Here is a 23,609-nt window from a genome sequence, read left to right as displayed (position 1 = left end):
GTGTAAGAGCAAACGTCACCACCTCGGGACAAAATAAAAGTTCATTCATAGTCACCAATTTTAGGTCAAAAATAAACCACAAAGCAAAGAAGGATGACCATACTCCCAAACAGGAGTAGAATGTCACATTAAATAAAATTCCTGATTCCCCATATCAACTTTTTTTCTAGGGTTTGGACCGAATCCCGTCCAGAATCAGAATTCACGTGAGTATCTTAAAACTATCCTCCTTATCCATTTATTCTGTCGTACCGTCCTCCTTAATTCATAACCGTCGATTTTAACTCCATCTTACGGTTCATAAATTGATAACATCTTCAACTTTCAAATATTACAAATGAAGGACACATAAGTGCAAAATTACAAAAAACCGCCTCCTTTATATTTCTCACTTTCTTCGTTCTCTTTCATTTCTATTCAGAAAAATGGAGAGCAAAGCAATTTTTCTCTCTCCTTCTTCTTCGTCTTATTCGTTTCTGAAAACCCGGAAAGTTCTTCTTAATCGAAACCATAACCCTAATTTGAAATTGGGTTTGGGTTCTTCTTCTTTGTCTGTCAATGGTGGTTCTGTTGTTCAATCGTGTAGTACAAATTCGTTGAGATTAAGTTCTGTATCTCATTTTGATAGCTCAATTGTTCGACCAATTGAAAGGAAATATGATTTTAGAGTTAGGGTTTCGAAAGCTTTTGAAAGTCACGAAGAAAGGTCGGAAGCTAAGGGGGGGAGTATTGGTAAGACATTGGAGCTTGGAATTTTGATTGGTCTCTGGTATATTAGCAATATCTACTTCAACATTTATAATAAACAGGTTCATTTTTCTTTCTTTTTTATGTTTTTTTTTTATGCAAATTTCGTTTTTCTTTATATTGATATGAAGGTCTTATGATCTTTCTTCATTTATGTTGTTTAACTCATTTGCTTATTCTATGATTTCTTTTATTGTATATTGACCTAAATTTAGTCTTTTTCTTTATGTCATTCAGCCTATATCAATATTGTTAGAATAGTCCCCACATGGGACAAGGGCGATATAGTGTCCACCCACTGTCAATTGGTTTTTAGTTGGATGACCAAGAACTTAACATGGTATCAAAGTTAGGCCTACACGTGATATGCTTAAAAGGCGCACACTCCACGTCACTCGAAAAGAAAAGATAAAAGCACGTGTTAGGCTCAAAGAACCTCACAGGTGAGGGGGCGTGTGAGAATAATCCCACAAGGGAGAAGGGCGATATAGCAACCAAGAATATAAAGTCTTTTCGCGGGCAGTGGCCCGATGGGCAGAAGGTTTATTACTTCGGCATAAGCTCTCACTAGGCCACTACTAGCTCATTAGCCCACCCAAGGGCCAAGCTGCCAAGACAATGGTATGAATTTAGATTCGTACCATCATTATAGCCCGTGAGCCCAACTACTCCCCAACTGATGTTGAACTATCACATCAACTTTAATATCTCACATCGCCTTAGAAAGTGACTAATGATTGGTTTTGTCCGGTCAACGTTCACTCGTTATTTTTATTTATTTGTCTATAATTTGTATCTGTAAATGCATATAATTGTTGAATTGACAAAAATCATTTTATGTGTGATTCAAAGAAATAAGTAAACAAGTTACTAATGATGTCGATGATGCTTGTTGCAGGTGTTAAAGGTTTACCCATTCCCGTTAACCGTATCAGCTATTCAGTTTTTCATAGGCACAGTTCTTATTTTTACCATGTGGGCTCTTAACCTCTACAAGAGGCCTAAGATTAGTACTTCACAGGTATTCTGATATAGCCATGAATAATTATGATTTCTTGTACCTTAATGTACTGAGGAATCTTGTTTTAATTGCGATCAATTTGCAGATTTTAGCGATTGCACCCTTGGCCATAGTGCACACAGTGGGTAACCTTTCCCTAAATATGAGTCTTGGAAAGGTTTCTGTTTCGTTCACGCACACAATCAAAGCCTTGGAGCCGTTTTTCTCAGTTTTCCTTTCTGCTTTGTTCCTAGGACAGGTAAAACTTCATATTTGCGTCGTAGTTGACTAGTACGAGTTTTTGCCGAAACCATCACTATTCGTTTTTGTTTTGTCACCGAAGTGTGAGCTATTATGGAAATTCAAGACATTAGTCTCTTCCAACACTATTTAAATTATTGCATAGCTCTTTGTGATTTATGGTTGAAGCTGAGTTTGACCACACTTGCTTGACACAGATACCTTCAATATGGGTAGTTTCATCCCTTATACCAGTTGTTGGTGGAGTGGCATTGGCATCACTAACTGAAGTCTCATTTAATTGGTAAGGCCTTTTTCTTTTTTTACTTCTGTTCTCATGGCTAAAGATCAATGGTTATAATACATTTTGTGTTTGGGGAGTTCTTTATGCAGTAGCTTAATTTATAATCCCTCCAAGATTGTATCTACTCAAAATTTGTGAATTGGTCAGCTCGAACACTGATACGTGCATTCTTATCATCATATCATTGTGTACAGGATCGGGTTTTGGAGTGCTATGTTATCTAACTTGGCTAATCAATCCCGTAATGTCTTCAGCAAAATGATCATGCTTAAGAAAGAGGTATCCTAAATGTAGTCATGGAAGAGTAGTTTCTGAAGTATTATTCCAAAATTTCTGTCTTTCCAATCTTAAATTTGTTCTTATATTTCATCTCTTTAAGGTTGTCTCGATGATTGGTTGTTAACTAGAATTCTATTCTTAAACAGGAAACTTTGGACAATATCACTCTTTTCTCAATAATAACAATCATATCGTTTCTTCTGAATATCCCTCTGGCGGTTTCTCTCGAAGGTGTCAAGTTCACTCCATCATACCTGCAGTCATCTGTAAGTATCGATGTCAAGCCAATAAATAACTTAATTACACCCTTTAGACATCATGTGATAATGTCAGATTGCTTTTCTGTTTTCTAGGGCGTAAATGTTAGCGACCTGTGCGTGAAATGTCTTCTAGCTGGAATCTGTTTTCAGGCTTATCAACAGGTGAATCTTACTATTCTTTGACCCAGGTGCTCATAGGCCAATTTTTCCTCCCACCAGGCTTCATGAGCACTTCTTTCTAACACTAGGGCTACCGTGTTGGCTCGGGCTCAGGCGAGCTTCCAGTTCCAGTTACCTTCGTTACCCGAGCTCGTTCACTAATTCTGGGGGTTGGGTGGGCAGCGTAGGCTCTACTCGTCTTAAGGCCTCTAGCGTCCGGACTCGTCCGTACTGAACAGGAAGAGTATTGAGCCATTGGTCTTCTTTCCCACCCTTAACTCAAAGTTTCAAACTAATGCAAAAAATAGCTTCATGAGCTTTTATGAATAAACTTCAAGAGTGTGATGAATCTATAAGCTATTGTTATGTTTGGCCTGGTTTTCATGGAAAAAAATCTAACCCTATTACTTTGGTTCTGGCAGCTTGGTTATATGGTTTTACAAAGATTATCGCCAGTTTCCCATTCAGTAAGCAACTGTGTGAAAAGAGTTGTCGTCATCGTTTCATCTGTCATCTTCTTCCAGACGCCTGTCACAGCAATAAATTCTATCGGTAAGTATATATACTTCACAAGTTCACATTAGTAAGCAGCACCGTCGGTATTTGTGATACGAGACTTATGGTTGGCTTTCGTTGCAGGAACTGGTATTGCTCTTACCGGAGTTCTTTTATACTCAAGAGTGACCCAAAAGAAGCCAAAATCAGATTAAAATTATAATCGAAAGATGCACAAAGTCAACTTAATAATACTTCATAGAGGTAAAGAATTTATACTTTCTTGAGAGGATGAAATCAAACTGTAAAAGTTAGTTTTAGGTTGAAGATAATAGGCAAATTTTGGTTGAAATGAGTTCTGTTTCTTTGGCTCCTTGTGTCCTATTCTCTAACATCAAGATTCAAGAACATGAATATGAAAAAAAAAAAAATTGTATCTGCGGGTGTTTTTCGTTTGTAATTTTTCCGATACTTGTTACTGTTAACATATTACTAACCATCTTCTTGCTGCAACTTGGACCATAGATCAATGGAAGCTAGATCCATGTTCTTGCTTGGCATAACCCCCCTGCCATTTCATTAGTTCTCTCTGGTAGCTCTACTAGTTCACCCATGAAAATATCAAGACAAAAAGGCATAATATAGGTACACAAACCTTTCTCAGTATGAAACTTCACTTTGCTTTCTACCAACAGAAATGAAACCCACTAAGGAAACTAAAACGGATACCAAAAAAGAAAGAAAAGGGGACCATAAGCAAAGTCAAGCAAGAGAGATTTTGTTATAGGTGCAGTAATTATGCTAAAACTTTTCTGCATCATTCATGGAAATAAGGGTTCTTTTGGTTTTTAATGTACGACTAGTAGCTTTTATGGTTAGATTGTCCAAAGATGTATGACTATTAGTTAGTACGTGCATTCTGTTTATTTTACGCTCTTACATTATTATATCTGAAGTATCATGAGATAGACAACCAAGATTTATTGTCGTGATTTTAACTAAACTTGATGTACGGTTATAAAACTAAGCTACTTTTCCCTTAGCAAGATTGACTTTGATGGCTCCCAATTTGAATTTGGGAGCCCCAGCCCTTGGAGTCCAACCCGGGAGTCCCATGCTCCCAACCCCAAATGTGACCGTTGGGGCGTTCCCAACGGTCGCATTTGGGGTGGATTCCCTAAAAAGGGGATCCAACCCACTTTATTTTATTTTTAAATTAATTTTTTTTTATAATCTTGTATTTAAATACTTCTTTTTAAAGTATTTTTCTCTAATTTTTTACTTTTTTTGTGTTTATCTTTTTGAAATTATCTCTCTCGAATAATATCACACTTTAATTCATAGTCGAAATTTAAAATCAAAATTTCACACACATACTTCGCACACGTATATTATTTTGATTTGGGAGTCCCGATTGGATGCCCGACGTTAGAATAGAGAAAAACCCCGAGGCTCCTAAAATTCAGGCGCTCCTAAGATTGAGAGCCCAAATCCCACATTGGAGTTGCCCTTGGAGCTTAATATCCACTCTAATAAGATGCATGCTATAGAGAAAGGATTAGCTCTGTTCATCAAAAAAAAAAAAAAAAAGAGAAAGGATTAGCTCATGGGGACAAATGGCCCATCAACCAATCCTCTTATAATATACAATATGCATATGTATATGATTTGATTGTATATTATATTTATACATAGATATAACTGTATATATAAAAGATAGATGATAAATCCTTCTAGGTGGCTTGTTGATAAGATTCAGCCTTTGGATAAACATGATATAAATAATTTCAAAACCTAGTTACTATATGTTTCAACAGAAAAGAACCTAATTATATGGTTCTACAGGATTTCAATAGCCCATCGTTTTCTTCTCTGTTAAGAAGGATTATCTAATTGTTTCTGTTGAATTGTGGAATAGTGTAGGTGACAAATATCAGACTCGTGACCTAACATTTGAAGTAGGTGACCAACACCGCAAGACTACTCTCCTTTGAAGTATAAGTAAAAGTTCCAGCTCAACAATAAAGTTGATTCGAATAACCTTCAAAATTTTTACTATAAAATGCCCAAATAGTTAGAAGCTACTCTTTTTGTTGGTTGAAGGTTAGAAGCTACTCTAGCATGTTCTATTTAAGTTTAATTGTGATATATCTAAGTTGCGAAAGTACTTAGAAAAAAGAAAATGTAACTCTTGTATTACAAAAAATGATTGATGAAAATGTACAGTACATATTGCAAAAATCTATCTGAATCTAAGAATCTATTCCAACGACGTTAATGGTGTTTGTGTCATACATTAAGTTATCAAAGTGAACTCGATTTCTTATTTTCCCACAGTCCGGAAAAAGTCAACTAATGGAACAATAGTCATCCAAAATTTAGCAATCAATTTGATAATTCAATCAGAATCCTTCCCCCAAATAAATAATTGAGTTTTAATATTAATTAAGGTTTCTAAGAAACCACAAGTCAAATTGTAGATGAGAACCAAAAAGTAACATTTTTTTTTTTTTTGAAAAAGTAAATACAGTATAATTAGTTTGATAACGGTGGTGTCGTTACCTACGTTACTAGTGGGTGTACAATACTGATATGACATCGTCTCATCTTACAATAATTATCACGAAAATCAGGGGTATTTTGGTAATAAGGTTATAAATTCTTTTTGGCTGCCTATAAAAGGCAGTTTTTTCTTTTACCGGGAAGCTTAAGAGAAGAAGGTTCATCTCAATTTCCAAATACTCTATCTCTCAAGTCTAGGTTAAATTAGGGTTTTGTTTTGCTTTGATTGTTTGATTAGGGTTTTCAATCATTGAACTAGGGTTCTGATTCCTTTCATTTCTTAATATACCCACCACTGAGACAAAGCTTTCCAATTGATTCATAGAATTGGGTCATCTTCATATACTATGATGATTAGTCAATTGGGTATCTATTGATTTTTCTTTCAAAAAGTTGTTAGGGTTTACTTTCTCTTTTGTGTAGGGGAGTAGAATTTGGGGAAGAAGAGATGGGATCCGAAGGACCTATACCTATAAAAGTTCATGTAACAGGATTTAAGAAATTCTTTGGAGTTCCTGATAATCCAACTGAAACAATAGTTAGTAACTTGAAAGGGTTTCTGAAAAGAAGAGGATTACCTTTGCCTGGAGGAATCTCTCTTGGTAGTTGCACAATTCTTGATGCAGCTGGTGATGGATCTCTTCCTTTGCTTTATCAGATCATGGAGTCTAGTATTTCTCAACCCTTTTCTGATGAACAAGTCATTTGGGTTAGTTCTCTCTCTCTCTCTCTCTCTCTCTCTATATATATATATATATATATATATATGTTTATTTTGTTTCCTGCTTTGAAAGAACTCTCAATTTCATTTAGGGTAAGAGAAAAGATTTTGAATTTAGTTTGGTGACAATAATTCCTTTATCAACCATTAGAATTGGGAAATAGAAAGTTCAATTCTAATTTTTTTATAGTTTCATGTGATCATCTGACAGTACAAATCGTACCACCACCGACTACGATTGTAGCATAATCAATGGAGTAGGAGATGTCTAACCTTGTATTCAACTTTCCAGTTGGGTACCAACTTATTTGAAGTGGAATGCTTCTAGTACCTTTTTGTATCCATGTCAAATTTAGATAAAACCCTTGACTTAGTCAGTGTTGATTGACCAATTTAAATTCAATTGAAGATGTGATTTTATGCTATATTCTTCACTAAGAAGAATGACCCAAGGGTATGATCAAGTCATCCTGACGAAAGGACGCGAAAAGAGAGACATTTCAATTTTTCGCAATTGAAATGATACTTGTGTACCTTTATTCAAATTCTTCTCCAGTTGATTATTTGAATGATACTTGTTACTAAACATTCACATTTCAATTTTTTTTCCATGTGCTGTTTATTTATATTCACTTACCCTCTTTCTTTTGTTTGTCAAGCTTCACTTTGGAGCTAATGGTGGCGCAATGGAGTTTGCCATTGAGCGTCAGGCAGTAAATGAAGCTACTTTCCGTTGTCCAGATGAGCATGGATGGAAGCCGCAGGTGTGTTGTCCTTTTATCTCGTGGCTCAACTATGGTTCAAATTAGTACTTGTCTTTTCTAATTGCATTTAAAATCAGTTTATCTACATGCTCTCAGAAACTTCCGATAGTTCCGGAGGATGGTGGAATTTCCCAAGCAAGACAGGTAAATTTTAATTTAATGTAATTCCTCACTTTGTGTTGGTGGTTTTGAATCTTCATTAGGATGTGATACTATGTTCGTGATTTTATGTTTTTCGTGTAAAATTGTGTTTTATCTTGTCGAAAGTTGATGTTCTTTGAGTTACACCACGCGAAGTTCTTGAAAATCTTAAATCTTTATGTTGATCATGTTACCACAGTATACTAGACACCTAATTGTTTGTATGTCCTTAACGAGCAAGCTAATTTGCAAAAAAGAATAAAGTTATTGAGCTTACAAACAATGTACATATCACTGTTTCAGTATAAAATGAAATAAACATATCGTATATTATTGCTTCTAATTGCTGTATATGAATTTTGAACTAATTATTTTTGGTGCTTCAAGACATATTGCCCGGTAGATGTGATGGCAAGACACTTGAAGAAGAAGGGTTTCGATGTGGTGGTTTCTGACGATGCTGATCGATTTGTATGCAACTATGTTTACTACCATTCGCTCAGGTTTGCTGAAGAGAAAGGTCACAAATCTCTGTTTGTTCATGTTCCTCTCTTTTCAAGAATCGACGAAGATACCCAGATGGAATTTGCTGCATCTTTGTTAGAGTCTCTCATATTAAACCATTAATACTTATTTCTTTGAACTTTATACCTTTATCCATGTAAATCTAATGTACGAACAATAACCCTTCTGGGTATATGAGAGTTGCTTTAGTGTTTTTGCGAGGGGAAGAATAAATTTCCCCGTATGTTTGTCGTAAAGATAATGTACAGAATTCAGCTGTATCTTTTTTATGCTGTTATTATAAATATATGTATTTATGTTCCTCTCTCTCTCTCTCTCTCTCTCTCTATATATATATATATATATATATATATATATATATATAGTCTTGTTCTCTTTCATCTTCTCAATATTTTTAATTTTGAGTGTTTGCAATCGTTTTATTTTCATGGATAAGGATTTGAGATTCACTGCAAGAAGGTTTGCTTCGTTTTGATTGTAATTTGTTTTGTGGGTCAACGCTAGTTGATCTGTATTTACAAGCTAGGCATTACAGTCTCTCTTTATATGTTCGATAAAATGTGTGAGAGAAATTTGACATATAGGAATGTAGCTCAGCATGCTTCTATAAGTTGAATTTAATTACTAAACTCTGGAGGCAAATTAACTGTTTTGAATTGGAAAATTGTTTTGATAATCAAAAGATTGCATGTTCAACCTTAACTTGTTGATATGTATCGCAAGTGTTTGACGATATTCTTGAGAAAGGTTGGATTCTGAAACTTGCGGAGACTAAAGATGTTACTCCTTTGAGTCTTGTGGGTTACAAGTGTCCCTCTAAATGCATGTCTTCTGATTGCATCAATTTAAGCTGCAGCTCAACCTGCTACTGACGGGAGCTGTATAAAGTGGACTTGGCTCGTGCAGTATTTATGCCGCTGGAGCACCATCTTTTCAATTCTGAGCATATGTCTAAAAGCAACAACTTGTGAAGGTATTATACTCCTACTTCTTATAGTTATATTCGTTTGACCCTACTAGTTTTAAACAATAGGGTTACACCTTTGTACATTGGTCACATTAGATGGATCATTTACATTTTTTTTGGGTCACCTCCTTGATTAAATTAGTGTCTTTAGGTATCTCTCTGGATTTCATTACTGTTCTTAGATTAAAAGCCATTATGGTTGTTTGACAAATGCATACTTGAGTATGCTAGCTTTTCTCCGACTCCGAGGAGTCATATGTAAGGATATTTGAGGCATTACTTGATGAGTGAACCAGGACCACCACAATTATGTTTTACTCATTTTCAATATATATAATATCAATTACAGGGCGAAAGAGAGACTTTTTCTGTCTTGCTTAAACCAGATGATGATCATCTCTCTAGTTCTTTTTAGAAATGCACCGATAATAATGAAGCTTACCCATTAAGGCAAACTTATTTAAACTTATCCCTTTTCTTCAGATCTAGATTGCCAATAATGTAAATTGTCTTTCGTCATGATATTATTATCAAATAAACTTAATAACACCCCACTATATTTTCAGCCTGACTAAATTCATTATAAAACTTCTAACCTTACTATATAAAATTTGTAGCAACCAGTTTGTTTTAAAACTTCTTATCCCAAATCCGACCATATTCAACTTACATTAGTCATCGACCATATCATTCTTGCGAGGAAGTTTTCGGTTAAAATTTTTAAAAGGCGCTGTTAATAAAATGGATTAATTCGAAAGCAACCTACATATAATCTCTGTGCCGTTGTGGGTCCCACACGACTAAAGTATTTATAGGAATTACTTTGTTAGAATCCGATAATATACCATATAACATTTATATTAGTACATGGTATTAGTTTTATACTACTAGATTTCGGAATAAGTCAAAGTGTATCATTCATTGGTGATGACTGATGTTTTTTCTTTTTAAATCTGAAAACGTAATACTCTGACATTTTCAGAACCTTGTTGTGAATCTTCATTTATCTAGAACTTAAACTGAAATGTGTTTTTGAGTGTGTATATGAATAGTTTGCATAAAGTGGTAAAGTTTTAGTCCACTAGTGGAGGAGTAAAGCAAAAGCCTTTCAAAAGATTTTCCCTGATACTTCAAGTCTGAGCATGTAAATACAAAAACCGACTTTTATCTCCTTCTTCTAAGCCAAGCCATGATCCATTCAAACCTTTCATTTTCACCATTAATCTACATATATAACTTCAAACCCATTACTTGTTTTGCATTATAATAATCCATTAGACTTACAAATCATTCAACAACCATAAATCATGGAGAAAATATTCTTAGTTTCCATTTTTTTCCTGTTATTTGCAGGTCATGAAGTTGCAGGAAATGTCAGTTCTTACAGCGTGGGCGGTATCTTTGAAGAACTGCTCGAAAGTTTCGATGCAGAAGTTGAAGATGATGAGATAGAAACTGACTTTCTGGAGATGCCAGGATGGGAAAGTGAGCATGGTGCTAAAGTTCTCGTGAATGTCGATGCTTTTGGTGCCGTGGGAGATGGAATATCTGATGATACCCAGGTTTGAGATCATTTTCTCTTGTTTGTTGAAACAATGAAAGATGATCCTGTTCATAATATGTATATATTGTGAGTGTGTGTTTGTTTTCTTAGTTAAAAGCTTAAGCATATCAAGACCAACGTGCTGATCAATCTTCTATTTTCTACCTTTAATTGTCTGGGTTGCACAAATTTCGTACAAAAGAACTATGTTTCCTTTGTATTTCGCTTATTGCCTTTTTTTTTTTTGTTATTTTGCATGGTCAGGCCTTCATCAATGCATGGGATAAAGCTTGTTCTACGATGAAATCTGTGTTCCTTGTGCCTGAACAGCGAAGTTATCTCGTAAATCCCATTAAATTTATGGGACCATGTTTGGGCAAGTTAATCATCCGGGTAACTTCTTATACAACTATCAACAGTATCAGAATGCACCATAAAACTGATTCCAATATTGTCTAATACTTTAAGACACAATTCTTTATACTTCGTGCAGATAGATGGAACAATTATCGCACCAGATGAGCCAGATAACTGGGACAAGAAGAACCCAAGAACCTGGCTCGATTTCTCGAAACTTCAGGGCGTTAGTTTTCAAGGTCGTGGAATAATTGATGGTTCAGGTAGCAAATGGTGGGATTCGTCTTGCAAAAAGAACAAATCAAATGTAGATCTTCTTTTCCGTTCTTTTCTAATTTCCCTGAAGAATTTTGAAATCATATTCTTATAAGCATACTGATTTTCTTTTTCAACTCTGATGTTTCCGTTCTACTTTTGACAGCCATGCAGAGAAGCACCAACAGTAAGCGTCATTTGACTTGTTCAATATCATAATACTTGTGAATATCTTGTTATATGACGGTGAAAGAGTTATCGTTAATATTGTGTGCAGGCAATGACAATTGATTCGAGTTCGCTGGTAAAAGTGAGGGGCCTTACCATCCAAAATGCCCAACAAATGCACTTTGTCATCTCTCACTGTGATTCTGTCCGTGTTTCTGGTGTCAAAATCTCCGCTCCGGGAACTAGTCCAAACACGGATGGGATTCATATCACAAAATCAACCAATATTGGGGTGGTTAACTGCAAAATAGGAACAGGTTAGTAACTGGGTACATTTGAAACTTGGCTTTACTTTTGTCAAAGATACCGATTATAATCCCGGAGGAAGGGGAATATGGACACATTGACCTAGTCGATAGCTCAGCCCTTAACGGTTTATAGGATAAGATAACAAAATACTAATAAGTTCTACTCTTGTGGTTACCAGGAGATGATTGCATCTCTATTGTTAGTGGTAGTTCAAACATCAAAATGAAGAACATTTACTGTGGACCAGGCCATGGAATCAGGTACTTCGATACTCTTAAACAGGGATTTATTTCTCTGAATTTAAGTTATTTACATTTCAAATCATGAACCTAGTAAGGAAATCGTAATCGAGATACATATCGATATGAAAATGGATAAACAAATATATTAGAAAAAAGAAGAAAAATATGGCTTTGAAAGTTTTTTCTATGTCAATGCTAGCATCGGGAGCCTCGGACAAGGTAACAGCACGGGAATAGTTTCAGCAGTGGTTGTAGATAATGCAGTCCTTAATGGATCTACCAACGGTCTCAGAATCAAAACCTGGCAGGTAATTCCTAATTTTTATTTAAGGTTCAAAGTTTAGGTTTTGAGTAAATGAGAAGAATAGGAATAGTGAAATGTTCATGGTTTCATGGACAGGGCGGGTCTGGCTACGTTCGTGCAGTACGATATCAGAATGTGAGGATGATTGATGCTGCGAACCCCATCATCATTGACCAGTTCTATTGCGACTCACCCAAAACCTGCCAAAACCAAGTAAGATATCTAAGCAATGCTCATCCGTAAACAAGTTCAAATTCTTTTTTGTTTCCACGCCAATTAGCCCAGATCTCTATCAAGTAGGGTAGCCTCTGGACATTAACACCTACACTATTGCACCTTTCTCTTAACCACCATAAGAGATTAGGAGCTTAAACTGACACGTAGAGGACCATATTGTCCTGACTCACATCAAATGTATTCATCTTGTTCTTATCTTTTTAATGTCAGACATCAGCTGTGGAAGTTAGTCAAATCATGTACCGAAACATCTCAGGAACAACAAATAGCAAGAAGGCGATAAAATTTGCTTGTAGTGACACAGTTCCTTGTAAGAGCATTATCCTACACAATGTCAATTTAGAAGCCGAAGACGGCCAAGCAGAAACTTACTGCAACTCGGCGACAGGATTTCAGTATGGGCTTGTTCATCCGTCTGTCGACTGCTTGGATTCTAAGTTGATGCCAGAATCTTCGAACTTAAAGCGCGATAATGATGATCCTATTCATACCGAGCTCTGATTGTAGTCTTACAAACGCTTGCAGAGAAGCTTTGAGAGAGGGAGAGAGATATTATAGATTTTATATAGATGGTTATACTTCACAGAATGTAGTGAAACTAGAAGCAAAATATAAGTGATGTGTACTTTAAAGAATTTATAATTTGAATGAGATTATTGTTTTTTGGTTCTTCATTTTTACTCCACTAGAATACATATGTGAAACGATTAGGTGATTTCTCACATTTTCTTTACCTTCATCTTCCTCATCGTTACCACCACCAACACCGTCTGTCTCTTCCACTCTGATCAGGCAAGAGGGATTCTTCTCTCAGCCTCAGAAGATGGCGAGGAGAACCACATAAAGAGAGGTTGAAGGTGCAGGTTTTTTTTTTTTTGCCATCATGAGATATTACATTCATTATATGACACTGATACATCATGAATATGAGAAGTTAAAAAACAGATAGAGTCAAGGCCTGGTCCCTAATAGTTCTACCTATTCACATGTTCACCGGGCTCCTCACTGTCTTATTAATTCCAATAATGTGTTGGTTCATGGTTTTATCATAAGAAAATGTTTACTGGCGTGCTATACAACAATTTTAAGACACTCCATTACCTATTAACAAGTATCGACAAAAAGAAATTGTATCTATGATCATACTTCCAGCTAAGATAAGTAACTTGGGGGTTCCGTTATATATATATATATATATATATATATAGATATATAGATATGAAAATACACCATAAATTGAATAAACTCTCTCATAATCAAAGACATATGAGGGCTTAAAGGTCATATACAAACTCTCAAGATGAGCATCCTATAGAGTGTGAAAGTCCATTTATTCCTATCTATATCTTTTTTTCACATCCTTTAACACAAGTAGATGCACAATCAGAAATATTGTGGGCCAATATATATGGGCCGTTCAAATGGGCCGAAACGAACAAATCTGGAGTTGTTTCCTTCTTTTAAAGGAAGGAGATATTTATTGGCCGCCTCCTCGATTTACATATTTATTCTCCTTCCTCGGCTCGATGACCTTCTTTAATCTTTACCACCTCCTCGATCCTCTCTCTCTTTCTCTAGAAGATTTTGAAGATCAGTAGATCTGGTGAGAAAACTTTGGATAAAATTTCAATATATAAATGAATCAGTATTTGTTCGTTTAATAGTTTCGATCTCTTTCTGTTTATACATATTTTGATTTGTTGTAATTTTGAAGGTATTATTATTATTATTATATATTGATTTTCTGCAAATTTCGTTGTCTGATATTGATCCTTTTAGAGTAACTTGGATCTGGTTTATGAATTCATCTATCTTTTGAATTTTTTATTTTTGTTACATTTTTGTTTTGATTGTAACGCTAATATTGGTGAATTTGTAGTGTGATCATTTAGTGTTTTCTTTTACCTTTAGATCTGTTAGGAAAATGATATATCTGATGAAATTCTAGTTTGGTTGATCTCTTCGGACTGAGTTCGGATCCTTTTGAACTTAGTTTGTATTGCTTAAGGACTATTATGAGAATAATCTTGTGATCTTGTTAGAATTATTTGATTTTTGAGGGTTTTTGTTGATGGTATTGGATTTTTTTTTTTTTTTCGGTTTCTTTTGGTTGATTGATTCTTTTTTCTTTTTCTTTTTGGGGGTTTCAGATTTGGAGGATCTATTGTGAGATAGAAGAAGTATGGGGTTGTCTTTCACAAAGCTTTTCAGTCGGCTTTTTGCCAAAAGAGAGATGCGTATTCTGATGGTTGGTCTTGATGCGGCTGGTAAGACTACTATCTTGTATAAGCTCAAGCTTGGAGAAATTGTCACCACAATTCCCACCATTGGTAAGTAATTTATTAAATTTTCTCATCATTTCATGTTATATACTAGGCAAGATTAAATTTTGACATTATCATTTGCTTATGTGGTTGAATTAGTTCTATTAATCGTATTGAAAGTGCAGAGGGTATAGGTTGATACCTTTTGCCAAAAAAAAAAAATTTAGTATGGGTCAATATCTAAACCGAAAAGCGACCCGAGAAATTGTTTCCTCATTGCCTAAATTTTTGGCCTGACCTGTTTACTTATGTTTGCCCCTAGTCTTATGAAGGTTGCTAGGGTATCTCGTTATCTTTGTTTTGTTAGAAAGTTAGATGAGGCAGAGTGCTAGGATTTTACTGTGTTACGTATACTAAAAGCCTTGTTCTTCATACATTTTGAAAAACATCGGACCATTGTTCGTTGTGGAGAGTCTCACCAACCGAACCACGTAAATCTCTTCTGCAATGTTTACAAAGCGTTTTCCGCCTCGATGCGGTTTTCTTTGACAATGCTTGCGGTGCTTTGAGTCGTAGCTTCAGTTTCATATGTTTTAATGTAGTGATAATATTTTTTTCTATTAATAATACACTTTATTGAATTTGTTTGTACTTCTAAAACATATTAGTTTTATTTTTTGAAAAGACAACATATTAGTTTTTAATAACAAAGTTAAAGGATGTGATTGCTTTTGGTCACTTTTGCCCATTTGACTACCTCTACAAGTTAAAGAAAAAGTGAGGAAAGAATAAAAACACGGAGGTGTAACTCTGATGCGGTAAACCTATATTTTGCTTCGTGTTGTCACTGGTGTGTGCATCGATGCACATCTTATACGCCTTTTTAAACATTGCTCTTGTGTTTTGTGTAATTGTTTATTTTCATTATCGCTTTCTAGTTTGCTAGCTCTTCAAGATTACAAATGGTTTGCCCACATTTTCTTCTGTTCACCAAGTAGGCCAAAACAAATGACATGTATTTAAATCAAAGATCTCGTTCAATATACAGATGAAAGATTGTATGTGGATCAGGGATGATGGCCTGATATAAAACCTCAGTGTAAAATTATTTTCTCTAGCCTTCTAGAATAGTGTTCTGGCCATTAGATGCATGAAGCAGATTTTGTATTTTGTTTTGTTGGAGGGCTTTGTTTCTTAGTGTACATTTTGTATGGATTTTTGTATTTCGATTTTGTGAATTCTTAACTCGAAATCCACTTTACTAACTCCCGTGAAGTCTTTATATCTGTATCTATATCTAGCTATGTATGCATGTATTATATATTAAAATTCCACATCTGAGCTTGTAGTTCTTATGTTCAATGTGAACAGTTCAATTCATGCAAATTATTATTGTCTTGCAGGATTCAATGTGGAGACAGTAGAATACAAGAACATCAGTTTCACAGTTTGGGATGTTGGTGGTCAGGACAAGGTACTGATTCTGTTGTTTCTTTTGATAATCGTGTTCAGTTGTAGCACTGATTTGACATTTTGGGTACATATTTTTTTCCATAGATTCGTCCATTGTGGAGGCATTACTTCCAGAACACACAAGGTCTTATCTTTGTGGTGGATAGCAATGATCGAGACCGAGTTGTTGAAGCAAGGGATGAACTGCACAGGATGTTGAATGAGGTAAATTACCACTCATCTATTGATTCCACTTTGATTATTCTGGTTTTTTAAGGGCTACTCCACAATCCACGATTCTTGTATGCTTTATGTAATTTTTGGGAACCCCGTCTTTTTAATTTAACACATTTTTGGCTGACGAGAATGAACCTTACTGTTTGGTCATTCAAATAGCTTTGTATTTAGATGTAATAGTGTCATTTATCTTTTGATTTAGTTGGCTATGTTATGGTAAGTAATGTGGATGAATAACCAACTTCTGTAATATCGAATATATAAGAATATGTATCATGTATCAACATATAATTGAGGCGCGCTAACCACCCCACTCCCCCACGCATTTCTGTTTTGAAACCCTCGCCCGCTATATATGTTGCTGGATTTTTTCCTACCTGAATCTTTGATACTAATCATAACCCTGTGTACGCTGTTTCATAAGTTCCATAGCCTCTTCATTTTGGCCTAGTAGGACTAAAAGGCTGTGAAGAAAAGATTTTGTAAATGCTGGCTGAATGCCTAAATCTCAAGCAACACAGCATCCCACGCATTTCTGTTTTGAAACCCTCTCCCGCTATATATGTTGCCGGATTTTTTCCTACCTGAATCTTTGATACTAATCATAACCCTGTGTACTCTGTTTCATAAGTTCCATAGCCTCTTCATTTTGGCCGAGTAGGACTAAAAGGCTGCGAAGAAAAGATTTTGTAAATGCTGGCTGAATGCCTAAATCTCATACTTCTGGTTTCAGGATGAGCTTCGGGATGCTGTGTTGCTTGTTTTCGCTAACAAACAGGATCTTCCAAATGCAATGAATGCTGCAGAGATAACTGATAAACTTGGACTCCACTCTCTTCGCCAACGCCATTGGTAAGCTTTCTCACATCTGATTGCTGCAACTTAAACTATAAAATTATATTTCCCAGGAGCTGTATAACATTGAATATGTTTTCTCCATGGTTGTTTCAGGTACATCCAGAGCACTTGTGCAACCTCCGGAGAGGGTCTTTATGAGGGTTTGGATTGGCTATCCAACAATATTGCCAACAAGGCAAGTATTAAACTTTGTGTACATTTCAATGGTTATTAGACTAGACGTAAGACATGTTCAGCTTAGTAGTTGGCTCAGCCTATCTATCTGGCTAACTCCGGCCCCGGATGACCCGAGCCGACCCCAAATGGAACCCTTAATTTTTATGTATGAAACTTCGAATGATTGGAGTTTTAATTTGAATATTTAGAGTTGAGTATGTGTGGCTTATATGTGTTATTAGGGTTGGTGTAAACTTGGTCTAGTTACTCGGCGTGAAACTGAATAATAATTAAGGATTGATGAAACTTAGGGTTTTGTAGCTTCAACTGACATTAGTCTTTTTCTGTAAATTCTTTGGTTTCAGGCTTGAGGAAACTGAACTGCGAGGTTGGTTTCTGGATTGACGCATTGATGATAGTAGATACTAACCAAGCAGGGTGACAATGAAGCGGCTTCCATTGGAGGAGCCATTTTCTTAGGATTTACTATTTTGTCTGAAACAAATACTGCTTGTTGTAACAGGGTAATACTCGGTTGGGTTTGATGCTTTATCGTTTTATTTTAATAGGTTTGATCTTTATATTTGAAGTTCAAATTCATGACATTGGGTTTTAGCCTTATTAGATATATAGTTTGTATGAAACCTATATCTTAAGGCTGCTACGTCCTTGTATCATGTTCTTTTCTCATTCATTTTGTCTTTTAATTGCGTAGTTGTAATCAATCCCATCTCTTTTTGCTCTACTTCTAATAGTATTATCTTCTTCCTCGTCATGAAACATATTGTTATTATACCGATCAACATGAAGCTAATAACACCTGTGTGGTGTGGCCTACTAATTGAGGATGGGTTTTCTAATCAAATATACATGATAACATACAAAAAGTTTTTCTTCAGAAATTTATATCAAGTAAAAATTTGTGACTGATGACCCATGGTAAAGTGCCTTAGGGGGGGGGGGGGGGGTAGTGGTTGGGGACATTGGGGGACATGAAATGTCCCCAAATGTCCGTGTTATTAGTTGGAGACATTTGAAATGTCTCCAAATGTCCCCAAATGTCCGTGTTATTGGTTGGAGACATTTCAAATGTCCCCAAATGTCTGTGTTATTCGTTCGGGACACAAAATTAGGGACATTTCAAGACAAATTGTTTTTGGGGACATTTGGAGACATTTTAGTGTAAATTTGGAGAGCTTTTGGAGAGAAAATGTCTCTCAAAATATGGAAGACACTTGGGTACATTTGAGTAAGGAAGATAATAAAAATAATTATTATTACCAAATCATATTATAATAATATTATCTTATTATTATATTACTACATTATTGTATTATTATTATTATTATTATTATTATTATTATTATTATTATTATTATTATTATTATTATTATATTTTTATTATTATACATTTGAGTAAAGAAGGTAATAAAAATAATTATTATTATCAAAATCATATTATTATAATATTATCTTATTATTATATTACTATATTATTGTATTATTATTATATTATATTATATTATATTATATTATATTATATTATATTATATTATATTATTTTATATTATATTATATTATATTATATTATATTACATTATATTATATTATATTATATTATATTACATTATATTATATTATATTATATTATATTATATTATATTATATTATATTATATTATATTATATTATATTATATTATATTATATTATATTATATTATTATTATATTATATTATATTATATTATATTATTATTATATTATTATATTATATTATATTATATTATATTATATTATATTATATTATATTATATTATATTATATTATATTATATTATATTATATTATTATTATTATATTAATATTTAACTATATTAAATAATAAATATTTACCAATTGTCCATCAATGTCCACAGATATCTACAGATGTCTACGAAAGTCGAAAAATATATATTTGGAAATATTAATTAATTTTTTTTATTTCATATGGTAAGACAGTAATAATATTAAAAATAATAAATATCAACTAAATATCTATCAATGTCCACAGATATTCACGGATGTCTACGAAAGTCGAAAAATATATTTTCAAAGTAGTAGGGCAAATACATTAGTAATAAATGTCTACCAACTGCCATCAATGTCCTCAGATATCCACAGATGTCCACAAAAGTCGAAAAATATATTATTGAAACATGAGTACAAATATATTATTTCATATGGTTTGACAATAATGATAATATTAAAATAATAAATGTCTACCAATTATCCTTCAATGATGAGATAATAATAATAATAATAATAATAATAATAATAATAATAATAAGGGTTAATTCCGTTTTGGCCCCCGATTTGTGACCAACTGGCCGTTTTAGCCCCCATAAGTGTCCGGCAGTTCGTTTTGGCCCCAAAAAATTCCTAAATGGCCCCAAATGTTTTCCAACCTCCCAATTATACCCCCATGGCATTTCTGTAATTTATTTTTTTTCTTTTTCTTTGTCCACCTCATCTAACAATTGACACATCACTCTGTCCACCTCACCCTTCTTCTCCGGCGAAAGGTTGCCGGCCGGAATAAAAAATTCCGGCCGGCCACCTTTACCAAAATAAATTTTTTTTTTTTTTTATTTCTCTCTCTTCTTCATCTCCTTCTTTCTCTCTCTTCTTCATCTCCTTCTTTCTTTCTTCTTCTTTTTTTCTTCTTCTTTCTTTACCTCTCTCTCTCTCTAACCCTTCTATTTCTCTCTCTCTAACCCCTCTCTCTCTCTCCCTATAACTCCGGCGAAGGGGCGGAGCCCCTTCGCCGGAGAACCAGACCTTGAAGGTCTGGTTGGAAACCAGACCTTCAAGGTCTGGTTTGAAACCAGATTCGGTCTGGTTTCAAACCAGACCGAGATCTGGTTTCTACAACCAGATCCCGGTCTGGTTTGAAACCAGATCGGAATCTGGTGTTAGAAACCAGATTCCGATCTGGTTTCAAACCAGACCGGGATCTGGTTGTAGAAACCAGATCTCGGTCTGGTTTGAAACCAGACCTTGAAGGTCTGGTTTCCAACCAGACCTTCAAGGTCTGGTTCTCCGGCGAAGGGGCTCCGCCCCTTCGCCGGAGTTATAGGGAGAGAGAGAGAGGGGTTAGAGAGAGAGAAATAGAAGGGTTAGAGAGAGAGAGAGGTAAAGAAAGAAGAAGAAAGAAAGAAGAAGAAAGAAAGAAGAAGAAAGAAAGAAGAAGATGAAGAAGAGAGAGAAAGAAGGAGATGAAGAAGAGAGAGAAATTTTTTTTTTTTTTAAAAAGTGGCCGGCCGGAATTTTTTATTCCGGCCGGCAACATCCTGCCGGAGAAGAAGGGTGAGGTGGAGAGGAGGTGGTGTGGTGGAGGAGTGATAAGATGAGGTGGATGATAAAGAAAGGTGTGATGTGGTTTTTTTTTGTTTTTAACCTTTTTCACAAATAATTCTGTTTTGGCCCCCGAGGATAATTTCGTCAAAAATTTAGCCCTTGGGGCCAAAACGAACTGCCGGACACTTATGGGGGCTAAAACGGCCAGTTGGTCACAAATCGGGGGCCAAAACGGAATTAACCCTAATAATAATATCCACTACACATTTTGTCCATGGATTCAATATGTTGAAATGTCCCCAGGACATTTTGTCCATGAACCAAATGTCTTGAAATGTCTCTGAGACATTTTGTCTATGAATCAAATGTCCTGAAATGTCCATAAAGACATTTTGTCTACGGACAAATGTCCCGAAATGTCTTGAAATGTCTCTGGAACATTTTGTTTCTGAGTGTCCTTCAATGTCCTGAACCACTCCCCCCCCCCCCTTAGATTGTAGCACTTAAATGTTACTTGTAGGACTAACTAATGTAAGAAGCATGGATAACTACTTGATCAAGTCACGTTTACGTAGTGGTAGTTCCTCCCTGAGCACGGGAAATTGAAACTTCAACAACAAGAAACTTGTGGACTTGTGGTTTTTCATAAAAAAAAAGTAACTTGTGGTACTCAGCGGTCTCAAATGCTACTGCCGCAACAAGTTCTAGTTGCAACCCCGAAGGAAGTTTTTTGAAAGTTTGGTTGTGGTTGTTGCAATTGTATGCCACGAGGAATCACAAGTTTTCATCTCCATACATACTTATTGTAACAATTTTTTCATTACTTGCCAATTTTTTTATTCTAAACAATAATGTAGTAATGAACTATTTCTATATTAGCAATTCAAATTTTAGATCCTGTGGACGGTAGAAAATCACACAATTAATAGATCGTCGATTGGTGGGCCACCGACAACTTGGGCTTTAGACCTCGAGACGAACGAAGTTTCGGTTGGACCTGTAGACAGACAAAAACAAGTGAAACCGTGAAGTCTTGGGGACACCGCGATGGTGTCTTGCCAAGGGCACTCCGACGGTCAAGTCAGCAAACTATAAAAGATAAGTATTTAAACGATTGAATGCTGAGGGTGTCACCGTGTTGTATCGACGGAGGGTGGCTAGACTCGTAGAGTGGCCGGAGCTTCGACTCTACGGGATAGTTGGTCAGATTGATCTCCTGGAGCAGGTCGAGAGGTCGTCTCGAAAGGACTTCAGAAGGACTTCGAGGGTGATGGAGCTTGAAGATGTAATATCCTCGTCTAGAGTGATCCCCTAGAAGATTACCCTTCAAGTCTTCAGGAATTCGAAGGTCGATTATCGTCGTCTAGAGCACTGAAGATACTAAAGATGAGAGAGAGAAGAGTGTTCAGTAGTTTTCTAGTCGGTATTCGATGCCTTTGGAGTCTGAATCTCCTTCTATTTATAGGCGGTTGATGGACTCGTGGAGTCTATCAGGTCCGAAATACTTGGGGTTGAGGGTGACTTTGAACCCTAAGGGAGACTCATTCTAGTCGTCGATCTGTCGTCTAGAGCAATTTGACCGTACGATTACGCCGCCTCGACTTTAGACTCTTCGTAGTCTGAGATCGCCTAACGGTACTTAAGGCGACGTGGGGTTTTAGAGGGACTTCGTCAAATGAATACGTGGCGAGGTCTCCGGAGTTGAGGTTGACTCGGTAAACAACAGACTCGGTTGAGGGCGACCAAGGGGTGCTTGGAGTATTATTACTTTTAATGGGTTATTGTTCGTCTAGAACTCTAGATGGACGTTCACAAGGGCTTAGAACCGTTTGGACCTCTAGTGGGTCGAATTCCACGTTGGAGAGTGTCCAACTAGTAGGCTAGTGGGATAGACCCAAGTGATATTTATTCGAAGTAGGCTGGGTCTAGGCGACGTTTAGGCGAAGTGGGCCTAGTACGATTTTTTGCCACTACAGATCCCAATCCTTCAAAGTTCTAATATTTTTGTTTTTTTTTGTTTTTTGGTTGAAGTAAGCTAATATTTTTCAAAGCCATTGACACCCAAATGATTATGGGCAATTAGATGCCCCAGCCATTGGCACCCGAGAATGACTATAGGATAAATCATACAGTAAGTGAGATTGTTACCGTATCTAAGTGGGCGGCCCCTAGTAATTTAAATATTTACATTCCCTAGAGCTTTTGGAGAGAAAATGTCTCTCAAAATATGGAAGACACTTGGGGACATTTGAGTAAGGAAGATAATAAAATAATTATTATTACCAAATCATATTATAATAATATTATCTTATTATTATATTACTACATTATTGTATTATTATTATTATTACTATTATTATTATTATTATTATTATTATTATTATTATTATATATTTGAGTAAGGAAGGTAATAAAAATAATTATTATTATCAAATCATATTATTATAATATTATCTTATTATTATATTACTATATTATTATATTATATTATATTATATTATATTATATTATTAATATTTAACTATATTAAATAATAAATATTTACCAATTGTCCATCAATGTCCACAGATATCTACAGATGTCTACAAAAGTCGAAAAATATATATTTGGAAATATTAATTATTTTTTTTTTATTTCATATGGTAAGACAGTAATAATATTAAAAATAATAAATATCAACTAAATATCTATCAATGTCCACAGATATTCACGGATGTCTACGAAAGTCG

At 35.2% G+C, this 23,609-nt stretch overlaps 4 protein-coding genes across 8 annotated transcripts; all 4 read left to right on the top strand.

The window, feature by feature from the left end:
* The first annotated feature begins 248 nt into the window (after window positions 1-248).
* LOC147553293 (phosphoenolpyruvate/phosphate translocator 1, chloroplastic-like) lies at window positions 249-5,725 on the top strand. 3 transcript variants are annotated; one of them, XM_086666776.1, is made up of 10 exons: window positions 416-809; window positions 1,646-1,768; window positions 1,854-2,006; window positions 2,206-2,291; window positions 2,486-2,570; window positions 2,717-2,836; window positions 2,924-2,992; window positions 3,412-3,541; window positions 3,629-3,748; window positions 5,408-5,725. In XM_086666776.1, exons 1-9 carry the CDS (start codon window positions 426-428, stop codon window positions 3,697-3,699), a joined length of 1,221 nt encoding a protein of 406 aa, XP_086522902.1. In that variant the 5' UTR covers window positions 416-425; the 3' UTR covers window positions 3,700-3,748; window positions 5,408-5,725. The 3 variants fall into 3 exon arrangements, with proteins under 3 accessions (XP_086522900.1, XP_086522902.1, XP_086522901.1); XM_086666775.1 differs by having other exon boundaries at window positions 5,403-5,725; XM_086666774.1 differs by lacking the exon at window positions 5,408-5,725 and having other exon boundaries at window positions 249-809; window positions 3,629-3,922.
* A 265-nt stretch (window positions 5,726-5,990) lies between these two features.
* On the top strand, window positions 5,991-8,500 carry LOC147553292 (uncharacterized). Its single transcript, XM_086666777.1, has 4 exons — window positions 5,991-6,755; window positions 7,427-7,531; window positions 7,628-7,675; window positions 8,060-8,500. Exons 1-4 carry the CDS (start codon window positions 6,495-6,497, stop codon window positions 8,297-8,299), a joined length of 654 nt encoding a protein of 217 aa, XP_086522903.1. The 5' UTR covers window positions 5,991-6,494; the 3' UTR covers window positions 8,300-8,500.
* A 261-nt stretch (window positions 8,501-8,761) lies between these two features.
* Window positions 8,762-13,253, top strand: LOC147553291 (putative polygalacturonase At1g80170). 2 transcript variants are annotated; one of them, XM_086666773.1, is made up of 10 exons: window positions 8,762-9,170; window positions 10,518-10,726; window positions 10,972-11,100; window positions 11,201-11,371; window positions 11,486-11,506; window positions 11,597-11,804; window positions 11,975-12,056; window positions 12,238-12,346; window positions 12,439-12,555; window positions 12,790-13,253. In XM_086666773.1, the coding sequence occupies exons 2-10, from the start codon at window positions 10,634-10,636 to the stop codon at window positions 13,078-13,080; spliced, it is 1,221 nt and encodes a 406-aa protein (XP_086522899.1). In that variant the 5' UTR covers window positions 8,762-9,170; window positions 10,518-10,633; the 3' UTR covers window positions 13,081-13,253. The 2 variants fall into 2 exon arrangements, with proteins under 2 accessions (XP_086522899.1, XP_086522898.1); XM_086666772.1 differs by lacking the exon at window positions 8,762-9,170 and having other exon boundaries at window positions 10,303-10,726.
* Window positions 13,254-14,021: 768 nt separating this feature from the next.
* LOC147553290 (ADP-ribosylation factor-like) lies at window positions 14,022-18,236 on the top strand. 2 transcript variants are annotated; one of them, XM_086664736.1, is made up of 7 exons: window positions 14,022-14,182; window positions 14,730-14,909; window positions 16,247-16,317; window positions 16,401-16,520; window positions 17,266-17,384; window positions 17,484-17,565; window positions 17,912-18,236. In XM_086664736.1, exons 2-7 carry the CDS (start codon window positions 14,762-14,764, stop codon window positions 17,915-17,917), a joined length of 546 nt encoding a protein of 181 aa, XP_086520862.1. In that variant the 5' UTR covers window positions 14,022-14,182; window positions 14,730-14,761; the 3' UTR covers window positions 17,918-18,236. The 2 variants fall into 2 exon arrangements, with proteins under 2 accessions (XP_086520862.1, XP_086520863.1); XM_086664737.1 differs by lacking the exons at window positions 17,484-17,565; window positions 17,912-18,236 and having other exon boundaries at window positions 14,092-14,182; window positions 17,266-17,388.
* Window positions 18,237-23,609: the final 5,373 nt, after the last annotated feature.

Source organism: Eschscholzia californica, unplaced genomic scaffold (genome assembly GCF_041429995.1).
Source record: "Eschscholzia californica isolate CP2 unplaced genomic scaffold, dmEscCali1.0.p SCAF_3, whole genome shotgun sequence".
Lineage (NCBI taxonomy): Eukaryota > Viridiplantae > Streptophyta > Magnoliopsida > Ranunculales > Papaveraceae > Eschscholzia > Eschscholzia californica.
The sequence above is the reverse complement of the archived record's forward strand: the minus strand, read 5'-3'. Positions and strand labels throughout refer to the sequence as shown.